Source organism: Eurytemora carolleeae, unplaced genomic scaffold, assembly GCF_000591075.1.
Source record: "Eurytemora carolleeae unplaced genomic scaffold, Eaff_2.0 scaffold1585, whole genome shotgun sequence".
NCBI classification, from domain to species: Eukaryota; Metazoa; Arthropoda; class Copepoda; order Calanoida; family Temoridae; genus Eurytemora; species Eurytemora carolleeae.
The window spans coordinates 9780-27562 of NW_019397646.1; the positions used below are offsets into that span (position 1 = coordinate 9780).

Below are 17783 nucleotides of genomic sequence, written 5' to 3' on the forward strand. Positions count from 1 at the left end.
CATCGTAATATATTGCTCAGATGTATCCTAATTTAACAATTTCATCGTAATATATTGCTCAGATGTATCCTAATTTAACAATTTCATCGTAATATATTGCTCAGATGTATCCTAATTTAACAATTTCATCGTAATATATTGCTCAGATGTATCCTAATTTAACAATTTCATCGTAATATATTGCTCAGATGTATCCTAATTTAACAATTTCATCGTAATATATTGCTCAGATGTATCCTAATTTAACAATTTCATCGTAATATATTGCTCAGATGTATCCTAATTTAACAATTTCATCGTAATATATTGCTCAGATGTATCCTAATTTAACAATTTCATCGTAATATATTGCTCAGATGTATCCTAATTTAACAATTTCATCGTAATATATTGCTCAGATGTATCCTAATTTAACAATTTCATCGTAATATATCTCGTAGTAGTGTTTTTTTTATATGTGGGGGGGGGGTCATATCTATTCACGTATACCTTATGAGGGGAAATATTTTAAATAAGCTGAGATTCAATCTAAGTTTCCAATTCTATCTCATATCTCATAGTATAGTAGTGATGAAAATTTGCATAATTGTTAATAACGAATATGAGAGGAAATATTTAAAAATTTCCTGATATTCAAGTTGAACCTAATTTACCTATTTCATCTCAATATATCTAGTATAAGTGTTGGAAAAGCATCCTGCAAATTTTTATATAAAATATTTTTAAATATTTTCAAGTTTCTGAGACTCAATTACATCTCAAAATATGTTGTAGCAGTCTTGTCAAAGGCTTACTATGACAACACAATGATGTAAGATACAAGATTATCCCAGAAAGGATTTGGTTCAATGACACCTGACAGCTGTACAGATTAAATTGATGTTCTTTAAAGATGAACCTGACAGCTGTCCTGAGTAAACTCTAAGTAAAAAAAAAGTTGCAGCTTAAAGTATAAAACAATATTTTTCAAAAAAAATATAAAAAATTCGATTCTGAAAATTATAAAAAATGTACGGAGAGCCTAAAAAGTTATGACTTTTTTTGTAAAATACTTGGGAAAAGACAAGATAATATGGAAAAGGCCTTTTTTTGAGTTATTGAAAAATTATTGTTAAATCTATGTAAATTCCTCTTATTGATAAAAAATGTGAAAAATTTAACGCACGGGAAGCTTTCAAAGTGATAAAATTTACATTTTGGAAAATGCCTGAGAGACGATTTTATATGAGGCAGAGCAAGTGAAAACATATTATTTATTTCATACTAAAGTTTCACACAGATTTATGTTAAAAATATTCTTTTCTGAACTGTTATTCTCTAATGATCTTCTAATCAAAGCATTACGGGGCTTTAGTTAAGATGTTGGGAGTGAGGTCACATCTTTTAAATAAATCTTAAAGGGAGTGTTCGTGAAAAATGGAAGTGCGTATAGGCTTACGGAGAAAAATAAACGCGTTTGATCGCTACTAATCTTACTTCTATCTGTTGCATCTATAAGGAGAAAATTGTTAAAAAAGACTCATACCGAAAAACGTGGCGTCCATACAAATTCGGAAAGTTTCAAAATTCAACTCTGATCGTAAAATGATAAATTTAATTCCAAACAAATCATTCAGATATCACAACTAATAATCATCGATAATTTTTCGACGCATTCCTTTATAGTTGATACTTCATAATATTTCTTTATTTTTTATGATCTGAGAGTTACTTTTGAAAACTTTATTCCTGTTTCGAGGACTTTTGATAATGAATATGTCATTTTAATATTTTCCAGGAGTGTTCGAAAATCCAGCGCCAGCGAAATATTATAAAACAAAAAAAATCAAATAAGGCTCAGAAATAGTACAATATATATCATTTTTTTTATGCCTACAAGGTGCCAAAGTTCAGAGAAGTATTGATAATCGAAGACGACCTTTTTGTATCCTTGTATCCTTGTTTAGAGATTAATTTAAGGAGGGGTAATCAAAGAAGACCAATTTTATCCTCGTATCCTGTTTAGAGAAGGAGGTGTAATCAATTTTATCCTCGTATCCTGTTTAGGGAAGGAGGTGTAATCGAAGACGACCTTTTTGTTTCCTTGGTTAATGCTCTCAAGCATCATGACAACACAGACTCAAGGGTAAAAACGCAAGAACGCCAAATCATCATGAACTTGATTATTATCGAATATTATATTCTTGAAGAACAATATTATTTTTTTTTATTTCTCGAAAAAGAGAGAATTCGTAAAGAAACAGTTTATAAAGATAATCTTTCCGTTTAAAACTCAAAATAATTTTTTTATCATAAAATTAAAGAATTTTTTGGAGTAATTTCAAGTGACCCTTAATTTCAAGTCACCCTTAATTTTAAGTGCCCGTTAATTTCAAGTCACCCTTAATTTCAAGTCATCCTTAATTTCAAGTCACAATTAATTTCAAGTCACCCTTAATTTCAAGTGACCCTTAATTTCGAGTGACCCTTAATTTCAAGTCACCCTTAATTTCAAGTCGCCCTTAATTTCAAGTCACAATTAATTTCAAGTCACCCTTAATTTCAAGTCACCCTTAATTTCGAGTGACCCTTAATTTCAAGTCATCCTTAATTTCAAGTCACCCTTAATTTCAAGTCACCCTTAATTTTAAGTCACCCTTAATTTCAAGTGAAGCATTCACGATTCACACTGATACGTTTTACACCTTCGTCGGAGAAATGTTTAAGATATCCCTGTTTTCTCTGGATAAAATCAATCATGGTTTCTATGTAAAATAGACATGCGAATTAATGCGTCTGAGTTAGTTAGATAAATGACGATTGACTCCGCGAATGGTGTTAAAGGTCCCGTTGTGAATCAGGCATGCAACTCCTTAAATGTGACGTCACTTGAAAGTCAGATTTAAAAACTTCCAGGATATGGAGGAGGAAGTTGCCGACAAAGAGGAAAAAATAAAAGACGAAAATGATGAAATAATTGAACAAAGAAAGAATGATAACTCCTACATACCTTCAGGTGAAAATTAAGGGGCAACCCACCCCTCCATTCTCCCTCCCCTTTCACTAACTTGCTCAAATTAATACATTCATGTTATGTACAAATTGAATATGCAAGAAAAATAGGATTTGACTTGAAAGTCCACTTCTGTTGCATCATATGTAGTATGTACGTTTACTCATATATTAGTACATTAGGACGAACAAATGTTTTTACAGTTCAAAGTGAAAAGGAACTTCAGTTTAAAATTGCGTATGAACTCTACATGTCACATTTAGTGTACAGTTCATAGTACATACGTACTTTACAGTTCATAGTCCGCATGAACAAAGTAAAAATACAGTTCTTAGTACACATGTACTTTACATTTCACAGTTAAAAGTGGAAACTCACAGGTACTTTACAGTTAATGTACAGAGGTACTTTGCAGTTCATGTACAGAGGTATTTTGCAGTTCATATACAGAGGTACTGTACAGTTTGTGTATAAATGTACTTTATAGTTCTTATGAACATGTACAATACAGCACATAGTACACAGGAGCTGTGCTGTCCTAGTTGATAAATGTGCACACAGACATTTAATTTGTATTTTAAACTTTTCTAATTCTCGTAAAAATGAATAATTTTGATAAGACACGGTGTTTATGGCGATATCCTCTGTATTCCCTGAGATGGGGAACCCTAACAAGCTCTGTGAGAAGTTTATCGAGCTGACGGAGAACAAGGATTCTATACTAAAGGTAAAATAATCTAATCAAGACTGTAGACGTAATGTTTCCTTCCATTTGTAGAGTTGGATGTACGTGTCAAACCATACATTTTAAACCTTTCTCGTATCAATTATGTCTATGATCTTAATAATTTCCTCCATAGTTTCTGCAGCAGACATGCTCAAGTGAGTTTTTTAAAATTCAAAGCAATGCAAGGATGTCTCATTCGTTCCTGATTATAAAAAGCTTTTAATTGTACCGTTGGGATTCGGTAATGTCACTAAATAAAATGGAGGTTCACTTGAAATTATGTCAACAGATACAATTAAAATTTAATGTTAGCTGGCCTAGTAAGAACGGTAAAACCATGAAGGAAATTGAAACTCAAACAAATAAAGTTTAAAGGGGCACTAGCTGATTTGGATCGGGCTTGCCCCTGTTTGTTATAAGGGTCTCTTAGAAATACAACAGTAGTCCCTTTTATGATAAATGTATATTCTTGAATCTGTAAATTTGTCTTCCTCTCTCAAGGGAATATATAAGCTTCAAGCAAACATAGGATAATCTATTTTCTTTCACCTGCTTTTTATAGTAAATTAAATTAGATTAGGTTTGCATTTTTATTCAATATATACACACATAACATATACAGATTTAGTACATCATACACATATAGAACTAGAACTAGACCTAGACCTAGACCTAGACCTAGACCTAGACCTAGACCTAGACCTAGACCTAGACCTAGACCTAGACCTAGACCTAGACCTAGACATAGACCTAGACCTAGACCTAGACATAGACATAGGCATAGGCATAGACATAGACATAGACATAGGCATAGACATAGACATAGACATAGACATAGACATAGACATAGACATAGACATAGACATAGACAGAGACAGAGAACCATAATCTAGGAGTGTACCCCAAATATTGATGGGCCTGATAGTGTATCAACAAGTTTTGAGCAGACCATGCATTCATTCAATACTCTCTTCTGTCGCAGGAACAATGTCATCAAACTTAGTCACACTTTTGAATGTTGTGTTTGTTGTAATCTCTATTACTATGCATGAATGGGACAAAAGCGTAGTGTTGGCATCTTTATGTTAACTGTTATTTTTTTTTAGTAAAATATAAGATAAATAAATTAATAGATATTTCTAATTGAAAAATTTATTGATTAATTTATAGATGATTAATATTGAATAAATATTGAATGAATATGGGATGAATATTGGATGAATATTGAATGAATATTGAATGAATACTGAGTGAATATTGAATGAATATTGAATAAATAGTGAATGAATTTTGGATGAATATTGATTGAATAAACGAATGAATGAAAGGATGAATAAATGATGAACGAATAAATTGATGAATTGTTGAGCTAGATGTTTCAAATATGACTGTTTTCTTCACAAACCTCCTCAACTGCGACCAACCAGTAAGAGAAGGTAAGCTTAACAATTACTGATTCCAAATAAAGAAAATAAAGTAAAATGTTTCAATAGAAAATTGTCCTTTTTTTGGAAATGACGTTTCTCTTTGATAATGTGATTGAAAAAGAAAATGGTGTCAAATCTCTTCTTTCTGCAATAAAAAGGATAACGTATATTTTCAATTTCTTCCTTCGTTTTTTTAATAATATTGGAACACTTATCCTGAAAATAATTCTAGAAGGGATTTTGAGGAGATGCATTTTTCGAAATGTATTTTGTATTAACTTACAATCTACATTTATGTATTGTATATTGTATAAACTGAAGCAGTGGGATTAGATTAAGGAAAACTAAAATTAAGTTTTTAAAAAGTTTTTTTCTCCCATTATTTCGGGTTGTCACTTGTCACCCTATTTATAAAGACTAATTTTTTGTGGGTTTCAGAGAAGTAAAGCTTTTATTTCGGTTGAATTTGCCCTTTACAGTAACACTAGCCTTGTGACACTAGTACATTGATAATCGTATATTTTGAAGTTTCTATGGAATGATGGTTCACTGTGTTTTTTTATTGTTTTTTCTTTAAAATGCATGTTGTAGGGGTCCTGAGCTGAGGTTGAATACAGAACCATGCTGCCCTGACTGCTACCTTCTTCTGGAGGGGGTATCCTACAATACTAGACAGGATACAGGGGATACAAAGGTATATTATACTAGGATACAGGGGATACAAAGGTATATTATACTAGGATACAGGGGATACTAAGGTATATTATACTAGGATTCAGGGGATACAAAGGTATATTATACTAGGATACAGGGGATACAAAGGTATATTATACTAGGATACAGGGAATACAAAGGTATATTATACTAGGATACAGGGGATACAAAGGTATATTTTACTAGGATACAGGGGATACAAAGGTATATTATACTAGGATACAGGGGATACAAAGGTATATTATACTAGAATACAGGGGATACAAAGGTGTATTATACTAGGATACAGGGGATACAACGGTATATTATACTAGGATACAGGGATACAACGGTATATTATACTAGGATACAGGGGATACAAAGGTATATATTTTACTAGGATACAGGGGATACAAAGGTATATTATACTAGGATACAGGGGATACAAAGGTTTATTATACTAGGGTACAGGGGATACAAAGGTATATTATACTAGGATATAGGGGATACAAAGTTATATTATACTAGGATTCAGGGGATGTTTTTTTAATTATGTTAATTTGAATTTAAAGCTCAAACGATTTCTGTAGAAACTTAATTTTAAAACTCTCAACGTTGGAAAATGGATGAAAAGGGAACTTCTGAGAAATGTTATTAAATGATCACAATTAATTATTAGCCGAGTTGGGAAGCTAAGTGTACTTCAGGATGCCATTTTTATAATAATTTAAAGTCACATTTATCAATTATTAAAAAATATATCGGAATTTCTTAAACCCCGTTCTGGGAAAAAATATGCATTGAATAAACCATTAAAGGGAGTGTATGGTAGTTGAAATGAGAATATAGTACTATAGAGAATTTTATTCTGGATTTATTAGAGATATTTAAAACGTTTTAATGATGTATAATTACTGAGCTTGAGCGCAAAGTCGACGTTCAAACCATCTATTTGGGGGGTTACATTTTGAGAATTGATTCTTTTTAATTATTAAAAAACGACGACAAAAAATATAAAAGTATTCTACAGTAAACTAATTTGATGTTTAGGAACATTTTTCTCAATTGAAAGGGGGGGGGCCACAAAACGTATTACTCTCCGGAAAATTTAATCAGTGTTTAAACGTAACTTAGAATTGTCGTGGGATGCTGATTTTTTGCATGCAAACTCAGAATTATGTATATTACGTGCATTTTTTGGTTTTGAAGGAATCTGAGCAAAAGTGCGTGCGCGCGCGCGTTTTTTGTGAAAAAATGTATAAACATAACTTAGCATTGTCCTAGGAGCCTGATTTTTTGCATGCGAGCTTAAAATTATGTATATTACATGCATTTTTTGGTTTTGAACGGATCTGAGCAAAAGTCCGCGCGCACGCGCGCTTTTTGTGAAAAAATAAACATTTTTTGACAGTAAATCAATCTTAACTTCATTAAATGCACTTGAACATTTATCCTGATACTCTTGAAAAAAATATGCGCTCAAAAAATTCACCTTCAAAGCCTTAAATGTCCGCGCGCGCGCAATAAAAGAAAATATCTTTGAATACTTATTTGCTAAGTTTGGCCTAAGTCAGAATAAAAGTAGCATATGATACATCAAACTATAGCAAAATTGGGACAAGGAATTCATTTCCGAGGTCAAAATAGATATTGGAGCCTTCTGACCGGCGCGCTAGTAGCCGGCAGGTACATTGTGGGTCATCTTAGCACAGATTTTACATGTTGTATGTCGATTTATAGGTAATACACATAATTCTAAGCTCGCATGCGAAAAATCAGCCTCCTAGGACAATGCTAAGTTATGTTTATACACTGTTTAAATTTCCCGGAGAGTAATACGTGTTATGCCCCCCCTTTTTTTAAACCCCGATTCTCAAAATCATTCCTTAAAAATGAACAATCTATGAGGATTTTAAATATTGAATTTGTGCTTTTTCTGAATAAACATGCACCGTCAAAACGTCTCATAGTTCTCACATGATTCCTAAAACAATTCTCCACAATCCTACATTCTCAGTTCAACTTCAATACATTGCCGGTCTATCCCTTTAAGTAGGACAACCATAGAAATCTAATATGAGATTTGATTTGTCTGATTTGAGAATTTGAATAATGAAGAGGGTATTAGGGACGGGTTTGTTTACTATGAATAATGACGTAATAGAGTTGTGGCGTTATTTTATCCATGACTGACGGGCCTTGTTTACAAATGTGATATTGTTTACAATAAAACTTGTTCTTGGACTGCTCTAATACGTCACACGGAAACATAAACAAAGCAATAATCTAATCAGAGATTATGTTAAGAACGAAAAAACTGTGGACTGATTGTCGTCTTCGTTCTTACTTGTTATGAAAGGATTTTTCAATTGTAAACGGTTTTAACATACTATTTTCTAATGATGAAAATGCCACAGCTTTAGAATCAATTTATAGATGCCTGCAAGCATTCAACTATTTCCTGGTTACCACTCTCTGTTTTCAGGACACATCTGAAAAAGCTGAGAAAGTAAAAAAAAATATTTCTCTGGATTCTGGAAATGAAGCAAGTAGTGAGGAATCCAATGATAGTACAACTAGGTGAGCTAGTAATCCAATGATAGTACAATTAAGTAAGTTAGGAATCCAATGATGGTACAACTTTGTAAGCAAGGATTCCATGAAAGTACAACTAGGTAAGCTAGGAATCCAATAAAAGTACAACTTTGTAAGCAAGGATTCCATGAAAGTACAACTAGGTAAGCTAGGAATCCAATGAAAGTGCAACTAGGTAAGCTAGTAATCCAATGAAAGTACAACTAGGTAAGCTAGGAAACAAATAAAAGTACAATTAGGTAAGCAAGGAATACAATGATAGTACAACTAGGTAAGCTGGTAATCCAATGAAAGTACAACTAGGTAAGCAAGGTATTCAATGAAAGTACAACTAAGTAAGCCAGGAATCCAATGATAGTACAACTAGGTAAGCAAGGAATTCAATAATAGTACAACTTGATAAGCTGGTAATCCAATGAAAGTACAACTAGGTAAGCAAGAAATCCAATGAAAGTACAACTAGGTAAGCTAGTAATCCAATGAAAGTACAACTAGGTAAGCTAGTAAACCAACAAAAGTACAATTAGGTAAGCAAGGAATACAATAATAGTACAACTAGGTAAGCGACTAATCAACTAAGCGACTAAACTTGCTAGTTTCTTAATTAAAATAAGAGCTAGGATGTATATGTATAGTATTCACCCGTCTACAAGCCGATGATGAAAATTATTTCTAGGGCTGACTACGAAAGTAGATCTAAAATCAATTGAGAATATTTAATCTAGGGATAGCATGACAAGATCAAGTATATTTAATCAATGGATAGCATGACAAGATCAAGTATATTTAATCTAGGGATAGCATGACAAGATCAAGTATATTTAATTTAGGGATAGTATATGACAAGATGAAGTATGTTTAATCTATGGATAGCATGACAAGATCAAGTATATTTAATCTAGGGATAGTATATGACAAGATCAAGTATATTTAATCTAGGGATAGCATATGACAAGATCAAGTATATTTAATCTAGGGATAGCATGACAAGATCAAGTATATTTAATCTAGGGATAGCATGAAAAGATCAAGTATATTTAATCTAGATATTGCTTGACAAGATCAAGTATATTTAATCTAGGGATAGTATATGACAAGATCAAGTATGTTTAATCCAGGGATAGCATGACAAGATCAAGTATATTTAATCTGGGAATAGTATATGACAAGATCAAGTATGTTTAATCTAGGGATGGTATGACAAGATCAAGTATGTTTAATCTAGGGATAGCATGACAAGATTAAGTATATTTAATCTAGGGATAGTATATGATAAGATCAAGTATGTTTAATCTAGGGATAGCATGACAAGGTTAAGTATATTTAATCTAGGGATAGCATGACAAGATCAAGTATATTTAATCTAGGGATAGTATGACAAGATCAAGTATATTTAATCTATGTTTAGCATATGATAAGATGAAGTATGTTAAATCTAGGGATAGCATGACAAGATCAAGTATATTTAATCTAGGGATAGTATATGACAAGATCAAGTATGTTTAATCTAGGGATAGTATGACAAGATCAAGTATGTTTAATCTAGGGATAGCATGACAAGATCAAGTATGCCGGGTGAGAAGAAGAGTGAAAGTCAAAGTGGAAACTCCTCGGCTTCAGGTTCAAGGAGAAACTCATTGACTGGCCTAGAGGGACTTAAGGTCTATTTTAATTCTTAATAATTCATAATTCAAGAAGTTAAATTTTAGAAATCACTAGCTTGGGAATCTAGCATAGTCTGGAAATATAAACTCTCCTCTTTAAAGGCAACCCACTGAACTTCAAATTGTTTAGCTTCGCTAATAATATTCCCGGGGTTCTGTCTAGTTTTTTCGTCAAAATTTGAGGCAAATCGGCCACGAGGTTCATGAGTAAGTTTGGACTTACAAACATAGATAGAATAAATACTACATATAATATATGTCGAAATATAAGAAATTGGTATAGTTTCAATCCAAATCAAATTCGATGCATATTGTCACATAGTTTATTTGCAAAGAAATATTGGATACAACTTGGATATCACTGATCGATACAAATTCATTCTGTCCCACCTCCCATTTATAGCAAAACTCCTATTTAAAGAGAATGCCATTTTTTTATCCGGTGAAAATGTTTAGGATGGTAAGAAGACTGGGTGTGCTGGTGGTGGTTCCTCTAGTACTGGACAGAACGGTGTACGGGGCAGGGGTACAGCTGATCACAAAAACTGGAGAAAGGATATACGCGGCCTTGGACAGGTGGCCAGCGTAGATGCCGCGCTGGTTTATGACATAAATCCAATGCGTGATATTACAGGTTTGTTTCTCGTCTTCTTGGTGTCATATTAATTGGACTAATCAATGATTGTACTCAGAGGCGCAACTAGGGGGGGAACATAATAATATATTGCCCCCCACCCCCTTAGCAAAAGTCCTAGTTGCGCCTTTGATTGTACTAACATTCAAAATTACCTCCGTTCTAGATTTAAGTATTTTTACACAACTAAAAAATGGTTTAATCTTAATATTTGGCTAATTTCCATAGTAAAGGATATTTAAATAATTAAATTTATAGTATGATTATATTTGATTTGATCAGGAACAAACGTCAGACAGAGCTGAATAGATCTCTAACGTTATCAATGTTTAGGAACAGATAAGGATGAATGGAACGTATATCTGATTCTTGTATCAGGAATAGACAAAAGTGTATGGAACTTAAATTTTATGTATGTTCAGGAACGGATAAGGATGAATGGAACGTATATCTGATTCTTGTATCAGGAATAGACAAAGGTGTATGGAACTTAAACTTTATGTATGTTCAGGAACGGATAAGGATGAATGGAACGTATATCTGATTCTTGTATCAGGAATAGACAAAGGTGTATGGAACTTTAACTTTATGTATGATCAGGAACGGATAAGGATGAATGGAACGTATATCTGATTCTTGTATCAGGAATAGACAAAGGTTTATGGAACTTAAACTTTTTGTATGTTCAGGAACAGATAAGGATGAATGGAACGGTGCAGAAGAAAACCTTCTCCGTGTTCTTTACAAAGTGTTCCCTGGAAACTATTGTGCTATTGCGCAGATGATTGTAACAAAACTTTGCAAGCAGGTAATACACTAATTTATCAATCAATCATTCAATTACCAATTCAAATAGCCATTGGCCAATATGTAATAACTGATAATCATTAATCAATAATTATGACTCAATAATCAAAAACTAATAACCATTATTTAACATTTATAGTAAGCAATTAAATCAATAGCATAAGTAAAAAAAAACTGGATTTTAATTTATTTTTTTAAATAAGCTATTTACCCTTTTAATAGCACCAAGCGATTATATTGTTAGATAAGAAGTTGCATTTTTTAATTTCCCCTGTGATGGTGGGTTAATCTATTTTGTGAATTCAGGTTTATGAGAAAGCACAGATAGAGAAGGATTCGTTGACTACTGAGTCTACTAAGGAATACACTCCGCCGAAAAAGAAGAAGAAGAAACAGCAGCATAAGATGTGGTGAGTGACACAATTATATTGTTGTGTTCAATATGTCGAAAACTAGCTTTTGATGTGCTTCCCCCCCCCCCCCCTCTTCCTTGAAATAATTTTATTTTAGCAGTCATTGTTTCTTTATACATAACAAGAAATAATTTGTAGGATTTCGCAGATTTTTCTGTTTATGAAGAATATTTAAAAATTTGGAGAAATAAACTTTCTGAAGACGAGCAAAATGTAAATATGTATAGGTCATGGCAAGATTTTAAACTTTTCTCTTCTGATTGTTTTTAATTATCGATTGAAAAGTATAACTTGATCAACCCTCTTAAAATGATTTTTTAAATAATGCATCCTTAATTAATATTTATTAAGGTCCAACCATTGTAAAAAGATACAATTGAAGAAGGATAATGGGCCCAATCCTGTACATAACTATTTCCCTTGTGATCATCCGGGACAGGTATTATTATTATTATTGGTATTATTTTCATTGATAGTATTATTATTGGTATACATATAATTGGTATTATTATTGATTATTGTTCTTATTCTTATTATTTTTATTATTATTATTATTACTAATATTATCATTGGTATTTATTATTATTGGTATTAGTATCATTGTTAATATTATTATTGGTATTAATATTATTGGTATTATTATTATTGGTATTATTATTATTGGTATTAATATTATTGGTATTAATATTATTGGTATTATTATTAATTATTGTTCTTATTCTTATTATTTTTATTATTATTATTATTACTAATATTATTATTGGTATTATTATTATTGGTATTATTATTATTGGTAATATTATTATTATTGGTAATAATATTATTGGTATTATTATAATTGGTATTATTATCATTGGTATTATTAGCATTGGTATTATTATCATTGGTATTATTATCATTGGTATTATTATCATTGGTATTATTATTATTGTTATTATTATCATGGGTATTATTATCATTGGTATTATTATCATTGGTATTATTATTATTGTTATTATCATTAATATTATTTTCATTATGTTGAAACATTATTCGAATTGTCTTATTTAGACGAAATTATGTTTGCATTTATCATCATTGGTTGTTTTGTTATTTTTGGTGATGATATTGTTGATATTGTTATCATTTTTGTAATCATTTGTATTGTTACTATTATTACTTTTACTGGTTTGGTAACTGTTTGTTCTTAATCTTTGTGACAGAAACAATCTCAAGAACTGACAAGGGTCAACCCAGACCGAAATATATTTTCAATAAATGTGGAACTAACATTTACTTTTTTTACTCTGCAGAGGTTTGGTCCATCACCCTCACCGAATTTTAAGTCATTATTATTGTTGTAGTTAATGACGATTGTTGATATTCTTGATATTGTTAATTTTAAAGTTTTATTTTTCTTGATATTTGTTTTGTTAAATTGACTAAAATTTCAAGTGACTCTTCATGCAACAATGGCATTGCCAGATTTACTGTATCTTTTCATTTGTGGCTTTTCTGCAAAAGTGACTTGCGCATTTCGTGCATAAGAAACAATGGAAAAAAACATTTTGGAACATCTTAGAAGTTAAAAATATTAAGGCTACTGTTGTAATTCAGGCAATGCCATCTTTTTTATATAGGGAAACTTGAAATTACGCTTAAAGGAACTTAGAGGGTGATTTTTATCACTTTCATGTCAAACGTTTTTTAAGATAATTTTTATTTTTATTTTTATTGATATTAAAACTTTTTGCAGCCCTGTGATTCCTCGTGTCCCTGTATATCCGCTTCAAACTTCTGTGAGAAATATTGTTTATGTTCCTCCGACTGCACAAACCGGTTTCCAGGCTGTAGGTAAACAAACAAACAAACTAATTGATAATTTTAAAACAGTCCAGGGGCGTAAATTGTTCTGTTAAATATTAGGGGGTAGGGATGAAGAAAAAGGATAAAGGGAAAGGAAAAGGCAGAAGAGGGAAGGGAAAAGGGAGAAGAGGGAAGGAAAAAAGGATAAAGGGAAGGGAAAAGGGAGAAGGGGAAAGGGAGAAGAGGGAAGGGGAAAGGGGAAAGGGAGAAGGGAGAAGAGGGAAGGGGAAATAGAGAAGGGAGAAGGGAGAAGAGGGAAGGAAAAGGGAGAAGAGGGAATGGAAAAGAAAAGAAAAAAAGTAAAAAAGCGGTAATAATGTCCTTTCATTTGCCTCATAATAAAAAAAAATAATTATCTTCAAGAAACCCCTGTAAAACCGTAAAAATCACTAAACCTAAGGTTAGGACACTTTCTGTGCCGAGCTAGAAGAGGCTCTCTTTCTTTCTTGTAATTAAGCGCGTCATGAGCGCTTAACTCCTTAGGGCTTCTGCGTAAGAGCTGGAGCGGCTGAATTCAAATGATTTTTTTAAGAATATAACTATACGTTCCCCTTCACAGAATTTCTTAATATCAAATAGTAGTATTAACAACTTAATAATCTAATTTCTTGATAAATTCTTTGTAATCAATCTAAAATTAAATGTTATATTTGTTATTTAGACATTGATAAAACACTGTTAATTAAAAAATGTTTATCTGTAACTGATGAAAGATTCAATGGAAATATTAAATATTTGAATCAAACACAATGTTCTGTCATTTCAATATTCAGAAAATTAATTCAAATCAAAATATTTGAAAATTCTAATTGGTAAATTGAATTATAAAAGGGAAATATAATAAAATGGACTTGTTTTATTTTAAAAGAAGCATTTCCGTTTTAATCGTTTTTTCTTAAAGAATAAGTGTTTATTCCTAACTATTCCTTCATAGTTTCAAAAGCTTAAACCGCCGGTGGGCAGTGATTGAGGAATCACGAATGAAAAATAATCAAATTTCTTTCTTGATCGGACAAAGCTTTAAGGGTACCTTTGTAAATCAGACATGCTTTTCCAAAAATGTAAGATAACACCAGGGTGGCCAAAATGTACGGATTGTACGGATTGATTTTTTTTTAACCCTAAAATTGTACGGATTGTACGGATTGTACGGATTGTACGGATTTGTTTTCAAATTGTACGGATTGTACGGATTTTATCCTGGAAAATACACCGTTTTTTTAAATTTTCACTCATTTCAGCAAATTTTTCATGAAAATAAAAAAAAAATCTCGTCAAAATGAAGTTAGTTTAACTTATTTTCCGCATTCTAAATAATATTAGATTGATTAATGTTTCAATTGACAATCAAAATTCATTCATAATTTTCGAGATATGTCCAAGAAGTGTTTATTTGAGAATATGTTCCATAAGTACTTATTTGATTGCTTATTCAAGAAGATGTTCCAGTANATCCTGTATCCTGTATCATGTACCCTGTATCATGTATCCAGTATCCAGTATCATGCACCTAGTATCATGTACCCAGTATTTAGTTTGTATATATGTATGAAGCCAATTTTTTACAGATTGATTCTTGCTGAAGAAGTTTAAACCCTCTTACATGAACTGAACACAAAAGACAATGAATGAAAAATTGAATTTTAATGTTTGTTTTTTTCAAAAATGGGATTTTTTCGAAAATTGTGCTGATTGTACAGATTTTTAAAAAAAATGTACGGATCTTTAAAAAAATGTAAGGATTGGTTTAAAAAAATGTACGGATTGTACGGATTTTTTTTTTAAAAAATTGTACGGATTGTACGGATTGTTTTTCGAAAATTGTACGGATTGTACGGATTTCTTCTGAAAATGTACGGATTTTTGTACGGATGGGTTCAAAAAAGTTTTGGCCACCCTGTAACACATAATTACGACAACGATACCTTTTAAAGTTGAGTTTTAAAGCTTAAGAAAGTAAATTACCTTTTTTTATGCGATGCGCACAGCTAGTGATTATTTTTATTAACTAAGTACACCGACACTTCCTGAGTCTGAATTTAATGAATTTGAGTCGCGTCTCAAATCCGCCCAAAACCGGTTTCAATTGAGCGCCGGCTTAGATCTTAAAACATTGAATACAATTTTAGGTTTGAGCCGTTTCTCAATTTTAAGCCGCGGTTCAAATTCTTTAAATTCGGCCTCTGGACAAATTGATTTACATCAAGACAATTCCTTTTTACCTTTGTTAAAGATTTAAATAGGAGAATATTTTGTTATCGTATTAAGAACAAAACAAAATATCTGATTACTAGACTACTAGTCTCCCATTTAAATAGGAGAATATTTTGTGATCGTATTAAGAACAAAACAAAATATCTGATTACTAGACTACTAGTCTCCCATTTGAATAGGAGAATATTTTGTTATCGTAATAAGAACAAAACAAAATATCTGATTACTAGACTACTAGTCTCCCATTTTAATAGGAGAATATTTTGTTATCGTATTAAGAACAAAACAAAATATCTGATTACTAGACTACTAGTCNAGACGCAACAAATAGAAGTAAGATTTAGTGGCGTTCAAAAGCCTTTTTTTATCGCATTAAGCCTATACCCCCTTTCATTTTTCGTGAACACTCCCTTTAAGAACGAAACAAAATAACTGATTACTAGACTATTAGTCTACCATTTTCAATATCAACCTTCCAAATTTTAAACTATAAATCACGTGTTTAACATAATAAAACAAAACTTTGTTAAAAAAGATTTACACCATCAGGTTTCAATGAATAGTTAAATGTGAATCGTGGCCTGTTTAGTTCAAGATTTTCTATAAATTTCGTCAAGTCCCTTTATATGTTACCTATCTAGATGCGAGATACGTTGAGAATCCCATTAAATGTAACCTATCTAGATGTTAGTTACGTTGAGAATCCCTTTAAATGTAACATGTAAGTTATGTTGAGAATCCCTTTAAATGTTACATATTTAGATGTAAGTTACGTTAAGAATCACTTTAAATGCTACCTATCTAGATGTAAGTTGCGTTGAGAATTACTTTAAATGTTACATATCTATATGCAAGTTACGTTGAGAATCCCTTTAAATGATACATATCTAGAAGCAAGTTACGTTGAGAATCCCTTTAAATGTTAAATATCTAGACGCAAGTTACGTTGAGAATCCCTTTAAATGTTACATATATAGATGTTAGCTACGTTGAGAATCCCTTTAAATGTTGCATATCTAGATGCAAGTTGCGTTGAGAATCCCTTTAAATGTTACGAATCTAGATCTAAGTTACGTTGAGAATCCCTTTAAATATTACATATCTAGATGTAAGGCGCAGTGTACAACCAAACAGTGTCCGTGTTTCCTGGCTGTCCGTGAGTGTGACCCCGACGTGTGCTCACTGTGTGGGGCAGATCATCTAGATATATCCAAGATATCCTGTAGAAATGTTATGGTAAGCACTATTATCATCTAGATATATCCAAGATATCCAGTAGAAATGTTATGGTAAGCATTATTATCATGTAGATATATCCAAGATATCCTGTAGAAATGTTATGGTAAGCACTATTATCATCTAGATATATCCAAGATATCCAGTAGAAATGTTATGGTAAGCATTATTATCATGTAGATATATCCAAGATATCCTGTAGAAATGTTATGGTAAGCACTATTACCATGTAGATATATCCAAGATATCCTGAAGAAATGTTATGGTAAGAACTATAATCATCTAGATATATCCAAGATATCCTGTAGAAATGTTATGGTAAGCACTATCAGGGTGGCCAAAATGTACGGATAGTACGGATTGTACGGATTGATTTTTTTTAACCCTAAAATTGTACGGATTGTACGGATTTGTTTTCAAATTGTACGGATTGTACGGATTTTTATCCTGGAAAATACACCGTTTTTTTTAATTTTCACTCATTTCAGCAAATTTTTCATGAAAATTAAAAAAAATTCTCGTCAAAATGAAGTTAG

At 31.7% G+C, this 17783-nt stretch overlaps 1 protein-coding gene across 1 annotated transcript in view; it reads left to right on the forward strand.

Annotated features, from left to right (window-relative positions):
* LOC111715319 (histone-lysine N-methyltransferase EZH2) overlaps nt 1-17783 on the forward strand; it is a 33497-nt gene that overhangs the window by 6232 nt on the left and 9482 nt on the right. The window contains exons 8-21 of the mRNA XM_023490638.1: nt 2047-2125; nt 2896-2995; nt 3613-3719; nt 4613-4701; nt 5093-5155; nt 5738-5840; nt 8325-8419; nt 9981-10095; nt 10555-10732; nt 11422-11540; nt 11846-11949; nt 12304-12391; nt 13688-13785; nt 17118-17247. Of these exons, the coding sequence (XP_023346406.1) occupies nt 2047-2125; nt 2896-2995; nt 3613-3719; nt 4613-4701; nt 5093-5155; nt 5738-5840; nt 8325-8419; nt 9981-10095; nt 10555-10732; nt 11422-11540; nt 11846-11949; nt 12304-12391; nt 13688-13785; nt 17118-17247 (1468 nt within the window). The remainder of the gene's footprint in view (nt 1-2046; nt 2126-2895; nt 2996-3612; nt 3720-4612; nt 4702-5092; nt 5156-5737; nt 5841-8324; nt 8420-9980; nt 10096-10554; nt 10733-11421; nt 11541-11845; nt 11950-12303; nt 12392-13687; nt 13786-17117; nt 17248-17783) is intronic.